The 16,196-nt window shown below is 43.6% G+C and overlaps 1 protein-coding gene across 8 annotated transcripts in view; it reads right to left on the bottom strand.

The window, feature by feature from the left end:
• Positions 1-11,783, bottom strand: part of ZNF621 (zinc finger protein 621) — a 33,056-nt gene extending 21,273 nt beyond the window's left edge. For 2 of the 8 annotated variants that reach the window (XM_058555618.1, XM_058555614.1), the window contains exons 1-4: positions 10,883-11,783; positions 5,220-5,346; positions 4,554-4,658; positions 2,719-3,252 (exon numbers count right to left, since the gene is read on the bottom strand). In XM_058555618.1, the coding sequence (XP_058411601.1) occupies positions 2,719-3,252; positions 4,554-4,658; positions 5,220-5,346; positions 10,883-10,987 (871 nt within the window). In that variant the 5' untranslated portion in view covers positions 10,988-11,783. Of the gene's footprint in view, positions 1-1,485; positions 3,253-4,553; positions 4,659-5,219; positions 5,347-10,882 lie in introns of those variants that run through there. The other 6 variants (XM_058555588.1, XM_058555594.1, XM_058555619.1 and 3 more) reach the window with 6 other exon arrangements.
• Between the last annotated feature and the right edge of the window lie 4,413 nt (positions 11,784-16,196).

Here is a 16,196-nt window from a genome sequence, read left to right as displayed (position 1 = left end):
CATACAGGACGGCTGCTCAGCTTCCCCCAGTTTGGCTTAGGATTCACCTTTCTCAGGTCTGCTAAAAGTTACAACTCTTTCACCTGCTTTCAAGCTTCCAAAATGTTATCATCATCTTATTGTCCTTGTGAGTTTATGCCTTTTAATTTTTAATCTCTTTTACTATTTTAGGGGGGTTACAGGAGGGCATGAATGATAACACGTTCAAACACCATCTTTACCAAAAACTCTGTTGAATATCTTATTTCTGCTAAATTCATTTGAGGGTTTTTTGGTCTGTTTGCTTGTTTTGTCTTTGGTTAATTTTGTTTGTTTTCCACCACCAAACACCACCCCCAGCTTTCTGAATTGCAAGCCTTCAAACTTGTTTCCTAATGCATCCAAGACTGTAAATATTGCTCTGAGTACCACCTTTTGCCACATCCCATAGACCCTGCTATGTCCTGTTCTTACTGTTGTTCGGTTCTAAATCATCTGTAGCATCCATTTTGTGCTCTCTTTAACCCAAGAGCTATTTTGAAGTGTATTAACTTTATAATAAGAAAAAAAATTTCATTACTTCAGCCAACAAGCAAATAAATAGCAAAAGGTAGCCAATGTCAACCCCCACAAACCTCCTACGAGTGCAGACCTCAGGAATTCTTCATAGGCCACATCAGATCTCTTTGCCCCTTTCTTTCTTTCCCTACAGGCCATATTTCACTTACTTTTCTCTCTTCTTCTAAAGTGACACCACCCAAATTACTCTTGGAGGTCTCTCTCCTAAAGATCCACTGTGAAATAAGGAAGTCTTACTCAAACCCTTTATCAATGTATGCCTCCAAACAGGCCAAATGCATTTTCTGTTTAAAGCATCTCTCTCAAAGTATGGTCCACATTAAAGGTCTGGGCATCACCACAGATATCCAAAATCAGAATTTCTGGGAGTTAGGCCAGAAAATTACTCTTTTTACACCAAGTTATTGAGCACATCAGGTTATTCAGACACATGGTAAAGTTTAAAGAACAACCTATTTAAAGGTTTTCTGTTAATTTTATGGAGAAACATCTAGATAGCAAAAACAACTTAAAATAATGTATGGCCCCTTCCATCGGTGTTTAAGGCTTTACTTTACATTAACACTAATAATGCATAACTTGAGTTCTTTTTCCAGGAATTAATTCATGCATTATTTTGCATAGTTGTCACAGATCCTCAAGGTCAAAAGCAAGAACAACCCAAAATTCCACTTCACTCACACATCACATAAACTTAGCCACTGACCCATTACACAGCCCCCTCTACTCCTAAAAAACAATTTTGGAGGCTTATTCAGAGTTCCCCCAAGTTGGCTTTATACCATTGCTCCTATTTCTTTAGTAATTCACCAAATTCATATTTACAACTCATGCTATCTGGAGAAAATAAAACGTAGAAGTCAGTGCTTGCAAACAGAAAACCAGAACACCCACAAAGAAAACTTTACACAACAGATGTCACAGAGATGAAGGCCTTGGTGTATATTTACTTAGAAAACCAAAGTTAAAAAGAAACATCTAGATATCAAGAGCAAAACTAAAGAAAAAGAAAGTTCCTTTTTAAAGACATGATTGCTATCAATCGTGTAAATAATTGCTATCACTGCATACATACTATTTTTTACTGGTTATTTCACATGATCTTTTGCATAGACATATGAGATCCTCAACGATCCATTGCCAAGGGCAATGCAACTTCAATGGCATTAATACACCACCTTAGCCCACTAAATAATCTGCATTAATTTCTAAAGTTCATTGTTGGACACTTATTCCAATTCTCTACTCCCACAGGTCTTGCATGCCTCCTCCGTTTCTCCCAGGCTGCTTCCTGCTAATCACAATGGCTTAATCCAGGGAAGTCCTCTCTCCCAAACTCTAACACATCAGAGTGTCCTACCAGGACTTCTAACACCAGCACGCTCACAATGCAGACACAGCCATTGCTGTTCAAGCCTGAAAGGGACCAATGCAAAGGTCAAGTATTTCCATTTTCTACCCAGAGAAAAAGAGAATGAGTTATATAAACACAGTCTTCAAATATATATAGATTACAACGGGGTTTATGCTGAAACAGTTGTAATACATGTAAGGTAAGAAAAAAACACAAATGAAACTCAAATTAGCTTGGAGATTTGCTGGGCCTCAGAGCCATAGGAGTGGCAGATAAAAATCATGAGGGGTGAGAAGAAGGAGTCAGAATAATTGGGGAAGGCTTCACAGTGGGAGTAAGACCCTGGAAGACTCGTACTATTTGGACAGGTGAAGAAGGTATTCCAGATGTGGGCAGCAGCATGAACAAAGGCCCAGAGGTAGGAATGAGCACAGCATGTGGAAAGGTCAGTGAAGGCACAGCCACAGCTGGAGCAGAGCATGGACTCTGGAGAGGAACTGGAGATAAGGCTGAAGAGGGGCACTGGGGAGTCATCAGGGATGGCCCAAGAACCTTGACAGGCTTCTTCTCCACAGGGTGCAACTTCTGATGCTGAACAAAACTGCCATACCATTTGAAGGCCTTCCCACACACCTTACATTCATAAGGCTTCTCTCCAGTGTGAACTCGTTGGTGCTGAATGGAGGCTATCTTCTGAGTGAAGGCCTTGCCACACTCCTTACATTGGTAGGGTTTCTCCCCCGTATGAATTCTCTGATGGACAATAAAAAGTGACCTACAACCAAAAGCTTTCCAACATTCCTTACATTTATAGAGTTTCTCTCCAGTGTGTAGTCTCTGATGCTGAAGATATGCTGCACTCCTACGGAAAGCCTTTCCACACTCCTTACACTCATAGGGTTTCTCTCCAGTGTGGATCCTTTGATGCTGAGTCAAGGCCGTGTTGGAACTCAAACCTTTGCCGCACTCCTTACACTCATAAGGCCCTTCTCCAATGTGATTCTTCTCGTGGACAATACAGTCGTAGCTGGACTTGAAAGCTTTGCCGCATTCCTTACATTTGAAGGGCTTTTCTCCAGTATGACTCATCTGATGCCGAATAAGCTTTGAGTTATATCTGAAGATTTTTCCACATTCTTTACATTCATAGAACTTCATTCCACCTCGAAGTATCAGATTCGGATTCAGACTGAAAGTCTGCCATGTTGCCTTGCTTTTAAAATCAAAGTGCTGAGCAACGTTTCTGAGAAGTCCTCCTACTGGCATTCTGTGCACCTCTGCTTCTTCAGAGGCTTCCTGCTTTACAGCTGGCTCTTCCTTCTTGATCCAGGACTCACCACCTGACCAAAGAAACCACAAGTGTTCCTAGTTACTGAACTGGAAGAAAACAGGATCCAGTGGTCCTCATTTTCTCTTGTAAGATGTGATTTTTAAAATATACCCACGAAACGGCTACAAGCATCCATAAAGGAGGATGAGAGAGAAAAAGAAAAATAATAACATGCAACTGGAGAAGTGATGACACTGGAAACAGACCAGGAAGTGCCTCTTATGAGGAAGGCTGGGAAATGAACTAATAAGGCAGGTGAAATGGGCAGAGAGAGAACTTCAAGAATGGGGAGAAAAGAAGGCAGAGGGGGAAAGAAAAAGAATTGGAGAGATAAGAGGGATCAGCAAGAAATGAGACAGAGAGACCCAGAAGAGGAAAAAGACACCAGTGAGACTAGGGAGCGCAGAGGGGCAGCTCCAACACTAAGAGGGGTCCAGCAGGAGACAAAGACTGAAAAACAACAGACCCCAGTGCCCCCTGAGCGCCAGGAACCCACCCAGAATTCTGAATTCTAAACAATGGCCTAATAATTCTACTTTTAACTATTTCACATAATATTCTGGGGTAAAGATGATCTCCTTCAGAAAGCCAGCTAGAACACAAGTTGACTGGAGAGCTGTAGGCCACTGTGGTATTACTACTAAAGGAACCACTGTTTACAAAATCAGGTAGGTGTGAGAAGTGAGGCCTGGAAACTTTCTTCCAAAAGGAAAGAAAACCCAAGTAATCAAAAGCTCCCAGGACTGGCAAGCAGTCTCAGGGGAATTTTAGGGTGGGTGGGTGGGTGGGTAGGTGTGTGCGCTGGGTGTATGCTGGGTGCAGTGGGGGTGGGGGGGGGTCGTGTGGAATAGTCCTTGCCCTTTCTTCTACAGCTCCACATAAGACAAATACAATGTAGACCTAAAGGTTATGGCATAGGAATTTTTAGGTGATTTAAATACTAAAAAGGCAAATTAAAAGCATTTTTTTCATTTCTGAAGACCTAAAAATAAAATTCATAGCTGTGGCACAAATCAATCAGTCTGGCATAAAATTAAGTATTTCCACTGGTAAGTGAGAAAAGAAGTGGCTTAGGAGCTGCGGGGTCACAGCTTTTCTGTGGCAGGACAGCCACATGAACACACAGACAGCACACAGCCACATATTCCTAGGGACTGGTCTTTCCAGGCTCAGGGCTGGAACTCGGTAGATGTCAGAGAGTACACTGAGTACTGCCTTATAAACGACAGGGAGCTTTGTTCACTGCTGCCGAAGAAACACTTCAGTAAAACGGGAAGGCAAAATCAGAAACCGTTAGGTTCTCTTACTTACCTGGATGGATACCTCTCAAAACCTCCGCTTCCCAGGGATCTGGGCCCCATGGTGCTTCCCCTCTCTCCAGCTGGGAGATCAGAACAGGTTTGGGGAATGGAAATGCTACCCCACCAAGAAAAAAAGACAGACAAGTTGAGGGGAGACATCCAGAGCTGTTCCTGAGCTCTCTCTAGGCCCATCCCATAACAGGCTAGTTGGGGAGAGAAACAGAACACCCAGGAGACCAAGTGAGCTACCCCGGGGTTCTGAAGAAGGGCTCCAAAAGATAGCAATTCTCCTCAGGAAGAAACTGCAACTTCGCCCTGACTTAGGAGAAAGGAAATCTCCTTGGGAAGAATGTACATACTGATATCCTGGAAGACTCCTCCACAAACAGGAGGGCCCACATTCCCAGAAAACTAGAAGGATGGAGGAACAAAGGGCTCACCCAGGGCACCAGGAAGAGTCCTTTCCCTCAGGGCCCAAAGCCATGCTCTTCCCTGGGATGTAAGGAAGTCCAATTTCAAAAACAAAGGGAACCAAGGATTTCCCCACCATCATCTCCAGAGGCTGGTGACTACAGAATTCCCTTCTGGAGTCATCAAACCTAAGGGCTACTAGAACCCCCTAAACATCCGAGGAAGACATCAAACTATCACAAAGGACTACTTCGAGAGACCTTACCCAGAGAAGCCATATTTGCATAATTCTCCAGCATCACCTCCCCGTACAGGGCCCTCTGTGCAGGGTCCAAGCTCGCCCATTGGTTCTGGGTGAAGTACACGGCCACGTCCTCAAAGGTCACTGACTCCTGAAACAACAGGGTCCTGCTCAAGCTCTGAGTGAGGGCAGAAGGAGGCACCCTGAGCTTCAGGGAAGAGATGGACCTGCCAGGTTCTGCAATTCTGAGCCCCGTGGAAGGTCTGCTCTAGCGAGAAGGGCACCCAGCACCCCAGCCAGGGGCAGCCCTCAGCCAGAGTTCTCACTTCCAATCAGAACCCCAATGCTCTCCCATCTGCTCAACTCTGGGGCCCCAAACTGTCATCCCAATCTCATAGCCTGGCACCTGGGGCTCTCTGCCTGGTAACTGCATCAACCCCTTTGTTCCCGGATCCTCGGATCTGTCTCTCTGGCATCTCCTACCTTCATGTATTCCATAATTCCGTCACTTTATTTTCTATACACCAGCCACTGCAGGCACCGCCACCCCCCGTCTCCACCCACCCAAAGTACACATGAACAGCCCCACTTGTTCCCTGCACTTAGCTTCCCCTTAGTCTTCCCCAACATCTTCCACCACGTGCAGAGCCACTCCTCAGAAGTCATCTCAGCATTTTACAAATTTCTTTTTATACCTTCTTACTTTATCAGAAAGCTGGCTCTCTTGAAGGAAATCTGCAGCCTGCCTGTTCTGGCCTCTTCTCTGAACCACCTGTCTGCAAAGAAGGTTGGCAGTGCCCGCTCTCTGAACACAGCTCCATCCCCCAGTCTTGAGCAGCACTCCTCCTGCCAAGGTGTGCCTCTCTCTGCCTCCCCCTGAGGCCATCCATCTCCATCTTCCCAAGAGTGAAGGGAACTAATACTTGTTGATTAGCCCCTGGGCACCAGGCTCTTAGGTGGGTACTCTTAAATCCTGTATTTCATTTAATATTTACAACATATATATGAAGTAGAAATTATTACTCCCATTTTTCAAATAAGGAATCAGAAAGATTAATTACTTTGCCCAAGATCCCACAACCAGGAAGTGGCAGAGCTGAGACTTCAACCAGATCTGTCAAACAGCAAACCTGGGCTCTTCTCACACACCAAGCTGCTCCAAACTTTGGAAAGTCTGAACTTCTCCAAAAACATGGCTAACCCCTGAACCTCATCATAACCTGTTGTTGCCCCATCTCTGGAGAATAGCTTCTCAAACTCCCTATTCCCAAAATTACCTGTCAATCCATCCAGACCAGATGGGGCTCCTCCCCTAATCCGGACTGAGGGATCAGCTATTTCAAAACCACATATACCACCCTGGGAGCCAGAGCCTCTGAATCTTCCATGAGGCCCAAGAACAGTCCTGAATGGTGTATACTGGCTACCTTCTCTGCTTCTACAGTCAGCATAGTGCAGACCACAGAGACTAGGGTCTCATCTTGGAGGAGGTTTCATGACTTCTGGGCTTTCTCACCTTGATGACCCCACAGATGATTCCATCTCCCAGGAGACCTCACTACCTTATGCAATAAGCCCTGTTCTTTTCAGCCACTGAAAATGAAAACACCTACCAACAGGGGCTCAGCTAAGCCCCAAACTTGAGTGTCACATTCTCTAGCAGCAGCCCCTAAAGCAGCCTGTGCACTGGAGTTAGCACAGGGGACAGGGAGAAGTGATGCGACTGCAACTGCTCTTGGAGGAAGCAGGGAAGAAACACACCCCAAGGATAAATCCTGGCAACTCAAACTGCTCCCAGCAGCTCTACTGGCGCTACTCACAGGTCCTTATGAGTGGGTCCTTTTAAAACAATAATAATTAGGGAACTCAGTTCAAAAGGAGACACTGAAAGAAAAAGAATAAATCTGGACAATCATCAAAAAGGAGAGCTGGCCTATAAACTGGGCAATGATGAGGTCCAAAGGGCCCCCCAAAACAGTCTGAGCCACAAGTCCAAACACCAGACAGAACCATGATGTCCTGTGAGTAATCACAGCTACAACAAGGCTCTAAGGCCTTCTGAGGACAGCAACCACTGACTCACAGGGTTCACCACTACTTACAGCAAGTCAGACCCCATTCCCAAACCTCTCCAGAGCTGACCTCACAACATTCTCCTACCAGCCTGGCACCATCAATCTCTTCCTCCCTAAACTGTTCTTCCTACCTGCTACCAAATATCCCCGGTTTCATGAATCCGAAAAAATGCCTACTATTAAAGGAAAACTTACTGTTTTAAGGTAGGTGGGTTTTTTCCTTCCTGTGGATGGTCCCTATGTACCTCATCTTATTTTATTTATCTCCACAGAATTTTTCATCATCTGACAAGTTATATTGTTTATTATCTATCTCCCCCGACCAGAACGCAAATCTATGAGGCCAAGATTCTGTTTTGTTCATAATTCGTTTACTAGCACACAGTACGGTACCTGGCAGATACTAGAAGCTTAATATAAATTTGCTGAAAGAATTAATTTCAAAAATGGTTTGACTACAAATAAAATTTTTTAAACTTATGAAGAGGATCAGAAAACAACAGCAAACCCCACCTTAACAGTGAAATGCCAGGGCATATCCATTAAAGTGGATGGCTGATAATTTCCATGAGCTGAGGTTCTACTTTCTGTGAAAGACTGGAAAACGAGCATAAATATAAGAGAGGAATAAACATAAATATTTTTGCTTATAGATGAAATAGCTATCTGCCTAAAAGTATCCAAGAGCCAAATAATTCATTAAGTTAGCTAAATATAGGATAAGTAAACCAAAATCATTAGCTTTCATAAATACCATCATAAACAATGAGAAGATAAAATGGGAGAAAATAAGATGCCATTCATATAAAAATAGCTAAGAATATACTTAAAAATGTGCAAAATTAAGATGAAGAAAACTGAATGTTTATTCAAATAAATAAAAGAACTGAATAAATTGGAACATGCAGTGTTTCTGAATGGGAAGAATCAAATTTGTAAACAAGTCAATTATCTCCAATTTTCCCTATGAATTCAATAAAATCCACTCCCCCACCAAAAAGATCAATGAGATTTGTGCAGGAGTAGGGGATCACTTAAAGTCATCTGAAGGGCCAGCCCCAGTGGCCTAGTGGTTGAGTTCAGCACACTCTGCTTCATCAGCCTGGGGTTCGGTTCCTGGGCATGGACCTAGACCACTCATCTGTTAGTGTGGCGGCAGCTCACATACAAAAAGAGGAAGATTGGCAGTGGATGTTAACTCAGGGCGAATCTTCCTCAGCAAAAAAAAATAAATTAAAAACATAAATAAAGTCATCTGAAAAAGTAAGTGTGAGAGACCAGACGAAAATGTTTTGAAGAAAAAAAATTTTTTGAAAGAAAAGATGAGAAGGAATTAAACCCTACCTTAAAGGATAATAGTTCAAGAAAATGAGAAGACAAGCCACAGATAGAGGAAAAATACTTGAAAAGACATATCTGATAAAGAACTGTTATCCAAAGTATACAAAGAACTCTTAAAACTCAACAATAAGAAAATGAACAACCCAATTAAAAAATGGGCAAAAGACCTGAACAGATACCTCACCAAAGAAGATATACAGATGGCAAATTGGTACATAAAAAGATGCTCCACATCATATGTCATCACGGAAATGCAAATTAAAATGATGAGATACCACTACACACCTATCAGAATGGCCGAAATCCAGAACACTGACAACACTAAATTCTAGTGAGGATGCGGAGCAACAGAAACTCTCCTTCGTTGCTAGTGGGAATGTAAAATGGTACAGCCACTGTGGAAGACAGTTTGGAGGTTTCTTACAAAAATAAACATACTCTTACCATTTAATCCAGTAATCATGCTCCCTGTTATCTTCCCAAATGAGTTGGAAACATGTCCACACAAAAACCAGCACACAGATGTTTACAGTAACTTCATTCATAATGTCAGAACTTGGAAGCAATCAAGATGCCCTTCAGTAGGTTAATCGATACATTAACTTGAGTATATCCAGACAATGGAACATTATTCAGTGCTAAAAGGCAAATAAGCTATCAAGCCATGAAAAGTCAGAGAGGAACCTTAAATGCATATTACTAATTGAAAAAGCCAATCAGAAAAGGCTACACACTGTATGATTCCAACTACATGACATTCTGGAAAAGGCAAAACTATAGAGGCAGTAAAAAGATTATTGGCTGTCAGGGAGGGGGGATGAATAGGCGGAGCACAGAGGATTTTCAGGGCTGTGAAAACACTCTGTACAATACTATAATAATACTGTCATACTGTAATAACAGATACATGTCATTATATATTTGTAACCCACAGAATGTACAACACCAAGAGTGAACCCTAATGCAAACTATGAACTCTGAATTATAATGATGTGTCCGTGTAGGTTCATCAATTGTAACTAATGTACCACTCTGGTGCGGGATGTTGATAATGGAGGCGGCTATGCATGTGTAGGGGTAGGAAGCATATGGGATCTCCCTGTGCTTTCTGCTCAATTTTTCAATGAATCCAAAATTTCTCTAAAAATTAGAGTCTATTAAAAAAAAAAAAAGGACAATACTTAATCTCTTACCTGGACTGCATATGTTCCTAACTGACTCACATCCTTCTACAACCAACACACCACTAAGGGCTGGAAAATCTTTTTAATATATAAATCCTACATGTCACCTCCCCCGCTTAAAGTCCTTTAGCACCTTCCCACTGAACTCAGAATAGAAACCAACCTCTTCACAGTGACCTACAAGACATGTGCCTATTTCTCTCGCCTCACACTGAACTTCTCTGACCTCTCCCTGTGTCTAGAGTACACTCAGCTTTCCCCTCCACTTCAAGGCCTTTGCATCTGCTGTCCTGTCTAGAAAGCTCTTCTTTAGCTCTCTCTTCAGTAGTTCCCCAAACTGTGTCTATTTCATCCTCGAAGTCTCAACCTTATGTTACCACTTCCATGAATGCTTCCCTGACCATTACCATTAAAGGTAGCTTCTGTGGGCTTCTCCAATTTGAGAAGGTGCATAAGAATCACCTGGATTCTGTAACGTTTGTTACAACAACCCTCCTCCCCAGTCTGATTCTGGGTCTACGGTGCAGCCCAAGAATATGCAATTCTAATAAGCTCCCAGGTGATGCTGATGCTGCCTACCTGTGGACCACACTTTTGAGAAGCACTGTACTTTAGCAACATGTGATTATGGTAATTAACTTACTTGTTTACAGATTATTTTGCTAAAAGTACTCTTCATGAGAAAAGGGAACTTGTCTGCATTATTCAATACTCTGCACCTAGCATATGGAAAGAACAATGCTAGTCTCTCTGGGATACATCTACAATTTATGGGACAATCTCTCCAATGATAAAGTTCTCTGATCTTAGCAGGTGATTATTATTTGCAGAACAAGATCTGAATTTCCACATGCAGGGAGAATTTCTTGCCTTGGGTCCCCCTTTTTCCAGTTAAACTTAGGCATCCAAACTCATCACTCCCTATACACAAAACTCTTATTTCCTTCACCACGTATTTACAGCCACAGCCCTGGGGATGCACTCCAGGGGGAAACCACAGCCTGGCCAAGTTAGGCCTTCTTGGTCCTTTCCTGGTCACCACATAACTAATGCGATTTAAAAAAGACTGAAAGGAAGCTCAGCTCACCTGAGGCCAAGATGTTTGGAGCATGGCTGATGTCCCCTGGCTCCGTGCACTGTCTTCTGGGTTTGGAAAAGCAAGAACCTTAGAAGCTAAGAGAAGAAGAGCCATAAGTGCAATGGTCTCTGTCCTGCATCACCCACAGCGGCCTACGGCCTTCCCGGTCTCATTTCCAGCACTGGCAGGAGACTCCATCAGGCCCCCTTCCGGCTGATCGCCCCAAGATCCTCGTGAATTGTTCTGCCTGGTCCTCAGGACAATCCTCCATCTGCCTGCTCAGCAGAAGAGCGTCCCTGAGCCCATTCACACGAAGCGGACTGAGGGATCCAAGACGAAACCTGTCCCTGCAGTGTTGGGTCTAAACAGATCTAAACCTAACAAAGCGCTTATAGGGACCATGGCATTGACCCAAAAAAGGTGCCTATGGAGGGAAGAAGGGACAGGGATTAAGAGGAAAATAGTGTTCAGTGGGTGATGCTGACCGGAGACCCAACCGGGATCTCTATCCAGGGAAGCAGGAGACCCCAAACATTAGAAACGTCAGTACCAGGCGAAGGAGGCTATTAGGCCAAGTTCTCTAGGACAGAAAAGAGGATCATGCCTCGGTGGGCAAGGGGCTGGATCAGGCTCTAGAAGGCCGCGCAGCCACCTCGGGGGGCTTCTGCGAAGCCCAGACGCCGGAGCTCCGGGTTAGGGGCGAGCTGCCAGTGGGACTGAGTTCAGGGGAGGGAGTGCTGACGAGCCGCCAGGGAAAGCGAGGAAGCCGGCACCAGGCAGACCTGGCACGCAGAACGCGCTGGAACCAACGCTCTTCCTCTCCACACCCCGAGAAGGGGCCGCTCAAACTTGATGCGGAAGGCAGCGCGCGCACCCAGTGCCCCTCTAGGCCTCCGGAGGCCGCCCATCTCGGTGCTCCCCGCGGCCCGGCCCCACGTGACTAGTCCGACCCTGTGGAAGAGGCGGGGTTGCAGGCGGGCACTGCGTGTGTCGTCACTGGCGGGCGCCGAGCCGCGACGCTCTCAGCGGGTGCGTCTGGCCGCTGCCGTCGGGGACCCTCCTCGGGGCTGGGGCGTCGCGGCGCTAATGCAGCCCCGCTGTACTCACACCTCAGCCTCTAGATCCAGGTGTGGCCCAACTTAGCGGACTGCCTCATCGGCTGTCGGCCACCTTAACTCTGTGGGTCGCCTGGGCTGTGCAGGTGTGGTGAGAATGGCTCCTGTTGTGTCATTTCTTAGAGACCAAGCCAAGGATCCTGCTTGGGTCCTAGATTGGGCAGCCCTTAGGAAAACCTTGGTTTCCACCTGCCTTTTAAAAGCCCTCTCCCTTCCAAGGACCTAGACGTGTGTGGGACCTTTTAGAGCAGATTCATTTAACAACCAAAATAATGGTGACTAAGGTTGCCAGGCATTCTGTATACACAGGACGTGTCCTATATTAAATTATTTTGTCCTGTATTGACTTTGTCAGGGCGCCCTAAATGTCCTGCGTTTAGCTTTTCCCAATAAATTATGAAATTTTTGTAGTTTAGAGCTATTTTTCCGCCCAGTAACTAGCACTTAAATAAATTTAAATGTCAACCCTGGGTGAAAAAAATCATACTTCCACAAATAAAGATCTGGATAATCCCTTCTTACAGTCTCATGCAGGTTGGGCTGAGGGAAGAACAGAAAAGAAAAAAGACTGAGAATTAAAACATTAAAAGTATTTGTTTTTTGGGGGCTGGCCTGGTGGCGCAAGCGGTTAAATGCGCGAGCTCTGGCGGCCCCAGGTCCGCCAGTTCGGATCCTGGGCGTGCACTGGTGCACTGCCTGTCAAGCCATGCTGTTGCGGCATCCTATATAAAGTAGAGGAAGATAGGCATGGATGTTAGCCCAGGGCCAGTCTTCCTCAGCAAAAAAAGAGGAGGATTGGCAGATGTTAGCTCAGGGCCGCTCTTCCTCACACACACACACAAAAGTATTTGTTTTTCATACTCAAGAAAAGAGAAGAGTGTTCTTTGACCAAAGTTCCAAGTCACGAACAAGTAACTGCTGTAAATTTACATAACTTCGAGTCAATACACATGCTCTAAAAATCAGCCAATCAGTGACAGCCTCACTTTAGTGACCCCAAGTAACTATGCTTCTGAAAGTTAGCAGATCAATTGCAGCCTCAAGCTTCTAAACATGAGCCAGTCGGTCACAAAAGCCCTTGAAAGCCAGCCAATCAGTGACGGTCCTACCTACTGGACAACAGCCAATTAGCAAGTGCCTCACTACAGTGGCTGTGCTTCTGAAAATCACTGGGTCAATAGTAGCCTTACTCCAGCGACCACTTCTTGCCAATGTGGTTGCCAGCATGAACTGACTTTTACCTTGTCCTCTCTGATGTTTCTACCGAACACAGTTCCAGATATACGGCTCCTGCTCACCAAGCTCCTCAGAGCTATAAAGGGAAATTGGCCTCTCACTGCTAGAAGATAGAATGATCCTGGATATCTGGATATATGACTCTACCACAGGAGTTTGTTACTCCTTTCACAGGAATTAGATTTTGTTTCTGACCAACTATAGCATAAAGAAGTCCTATCATGGAGAGTACATTAGGTATCTACTACCGCATAACAAGTCACCCCAAAACTTTGTAGCTGAAAATGATACACATTTATTATCTCTCAAAGTTTCTGTGGATCAGGAATTCAGGAGTGGCTTGGCTGGATGGACTGGCTGGGGATCTTTCATGAGGTTCCAGTCAGGTGTCACCTGGGGTACACTCATCTGCAAGCTTGACTGAGGCTGGAGGATCTGCCTCCAAGGTAGCTCATTCACATGCCTGGCAAGTTGGTACTGGTTATTGGTGTGAATCCTCAGTCCCTTCCCACTTGGGTATCTGCACATGGCTGTGTCATCACAACCTGGCAACAGACTTCCACCCAAGGAAAGCAATCCAAGAGATCAAGGCTAGCTGCAACGTCATTTATGACATAATTTTGGAAGTCATGCAGCATCATTACCTCAATATACTATCATCACAGGCCACTCATGATTCAGTTTTGGAAGAGATGCACAAAGGCATGAATGCTAGGATGAGAATCACTGGGGACCATTATGGAGGCCACCTAACATAGAGATTTTACCTACCACAGAAAAAGTCCATCTTATAAAACCTATAGTATTTTTATTGTAAAGTTTATGCAAAGCAACTGTTTTAAATAGAAGAATTAGATTTCCAGGAACAATAGCATGATGAGGACTTATATTTGCATATTGCTCCCTCTCTAAACCTATCAAAATGAACATCTACCATGAATCTAGAGAGATGGGCACACATACATGGGTGCACATACACATACACACATATACACCACAAACTCTAAAGAGTACCAGCCAGCTATTACAATTAGGACCAACTTGGAGGGGAACAAAATTGGACATGCAATTGTTCTCTCTGGTGTTATGGTGCAAGGAGAAGAAATTAGAAAGCTTTGGTAGGCCCAAATAAAAACCCCAAATTGGGAGGATAACTGGAATTATGAGAAGCCAGAGAAGAAAATTGGGAACATGCTACAAGAGGCTTATTCTTTCCCAGAACAGCCTCACGAGACACCACAGAGCACAGGCAGCACTGAGCTAGAGGCAGCTAGATGGCAACGTGAACCAGGAGACATGGGAAACTTTAGCCTTTGCAGCTGTCAGAGAGTCTGTTCATGTATCAGCAAAATTAATGTCTGGGGCTGGATGTTCCTCACCTGGCCAATGCCAGAGAGACTGGCTTTCCCTAAAAACACACTATCACCAGCCACTAGCCAGTGCAGTAAGGCAAGAAAATGAAAGAAAATGCATCCAGAATTGGAAAGGAAGAAGTAAAATGATTGTTATTTGTGAACATGATTCTCAATGTTAGGAAATTCTATGGAATCTACAAAATGTTACTAGTACTAGTAAGTGAGTTGTGCAAGGTTGCAGGATACAAGGTCAAAATACAAAAATCAATTATATTTCTATATGCCATCAATGAAAATTGGAAATGTACTATTTATAATAGCATCAAAAATAGGGGCCAGCCCAGTGGCGTTAAGTTCACACACTCTGCTTCAGTGGCCTTGGGTTTATGGGTTCGGATCCCGGGCGCGGACCTCCATACCGCTTGTCGAGCCATGCTGTGGCAGCGTCCCAAGTACAAAATAGAGGAAGATTAGCACAGATGTTAGCCCAGGGATAATCTTCCTCAAGCAAAAAGAGGAAGATTGGCAGGAGATGTCAGCTCAGGGCCAATCTTCCTCACCAGAAAAAAAAAAAAAGTCAATTATTCCAAAATCGATCTATAGATTCAATACAATCTCAATCAAAATCCCAGGATGTTTTTTGCAGAAATTGACAAATTGATTCTAAAATTCATATGGAAATACAAAGGACCTGGAATGACCAAAACAACTTGGCAAAAAACAGAGTAGGAGGACTAACACCATATGACTTCAACACTTAGAAAAACTACAGTAATTAAGGCAGTGTGTTAATGGCATCAAGACAAATAGGTCAATGGAACAAAATAGAATCTAAAACTAGACCCACACATATATGGACAACTGATTTGTGATAATGGTGCAAAGGCAATTCAGTGGAGAAGGAATGATATTTTCAAAAAGTGGTGCTACAAGAGGTTACCCATTAAAAAAAGGAAGGGAGGGAGAGAGGAAGGAAGGAACTTAGATACATACCTCATACCCTATACAAAATTTAATTCAAAATAGATGATAGAGCTAAATGTAAAATCTAAAACTATAAATCTTCTAGAAGGAAAAATAGGAATAAGTCTTTGTAAACCTGAGTAAGGCAAAGATTCTTAAATATGACACTAAAAGCACAATCCTTAAAAGAACAAACTGATAAATTGGACCTCATTGATATTAAAATCTTCTGCTCTTCAAAAGATACTGTCAAGAGAATATAAAGACAAACCGCAGGCTGGGAGAAAATATTTGGAAATCACATATATATATATAAATAAAAAGACTTGTATCCATAATACATAAAGACCTCTTAAAGATCAATAAAAAGAAAACCCAATAAAAACACAGGCAAAAGTTATGAACAGATACTTTACCAAAGGTGACATAACAGAAGGCAATTGAGCACGTGAAAATATGTTCAATATCATTAGTCATTAGGGAAATGTAAATTAAAACCTCAGTGAGATAGCTTTACACACTTATTAGAATAGCTAAAATTTAAAAGACTGACAGTGTCAATTGTAGGCAGAGATGTATTAAAAGTGGAACTCTCATACAATGCTGATGGGCATGTAAAATGGCACAACTTCTTTGTAGAACAGTTTTGAAGAT

Source organism: Diceros bicornis, chromosome 2 (assembly GCF_020826845.1).
Source record: "Diceros bicornis minor isolate mBicDic1 chromosome 2, mDicBic1.mat.cur, whole genome shotgun sequence".
Taxonomy (NCBI): Eukaryota; Metazoa; Chordata; class Mammalia; order Perissodactyla; family Rhinocerotidae; genus Diceros; species Diceros bicornis.
This window is presented reverse-complemented; position numbering and strand designations above follow the sequence as displayed.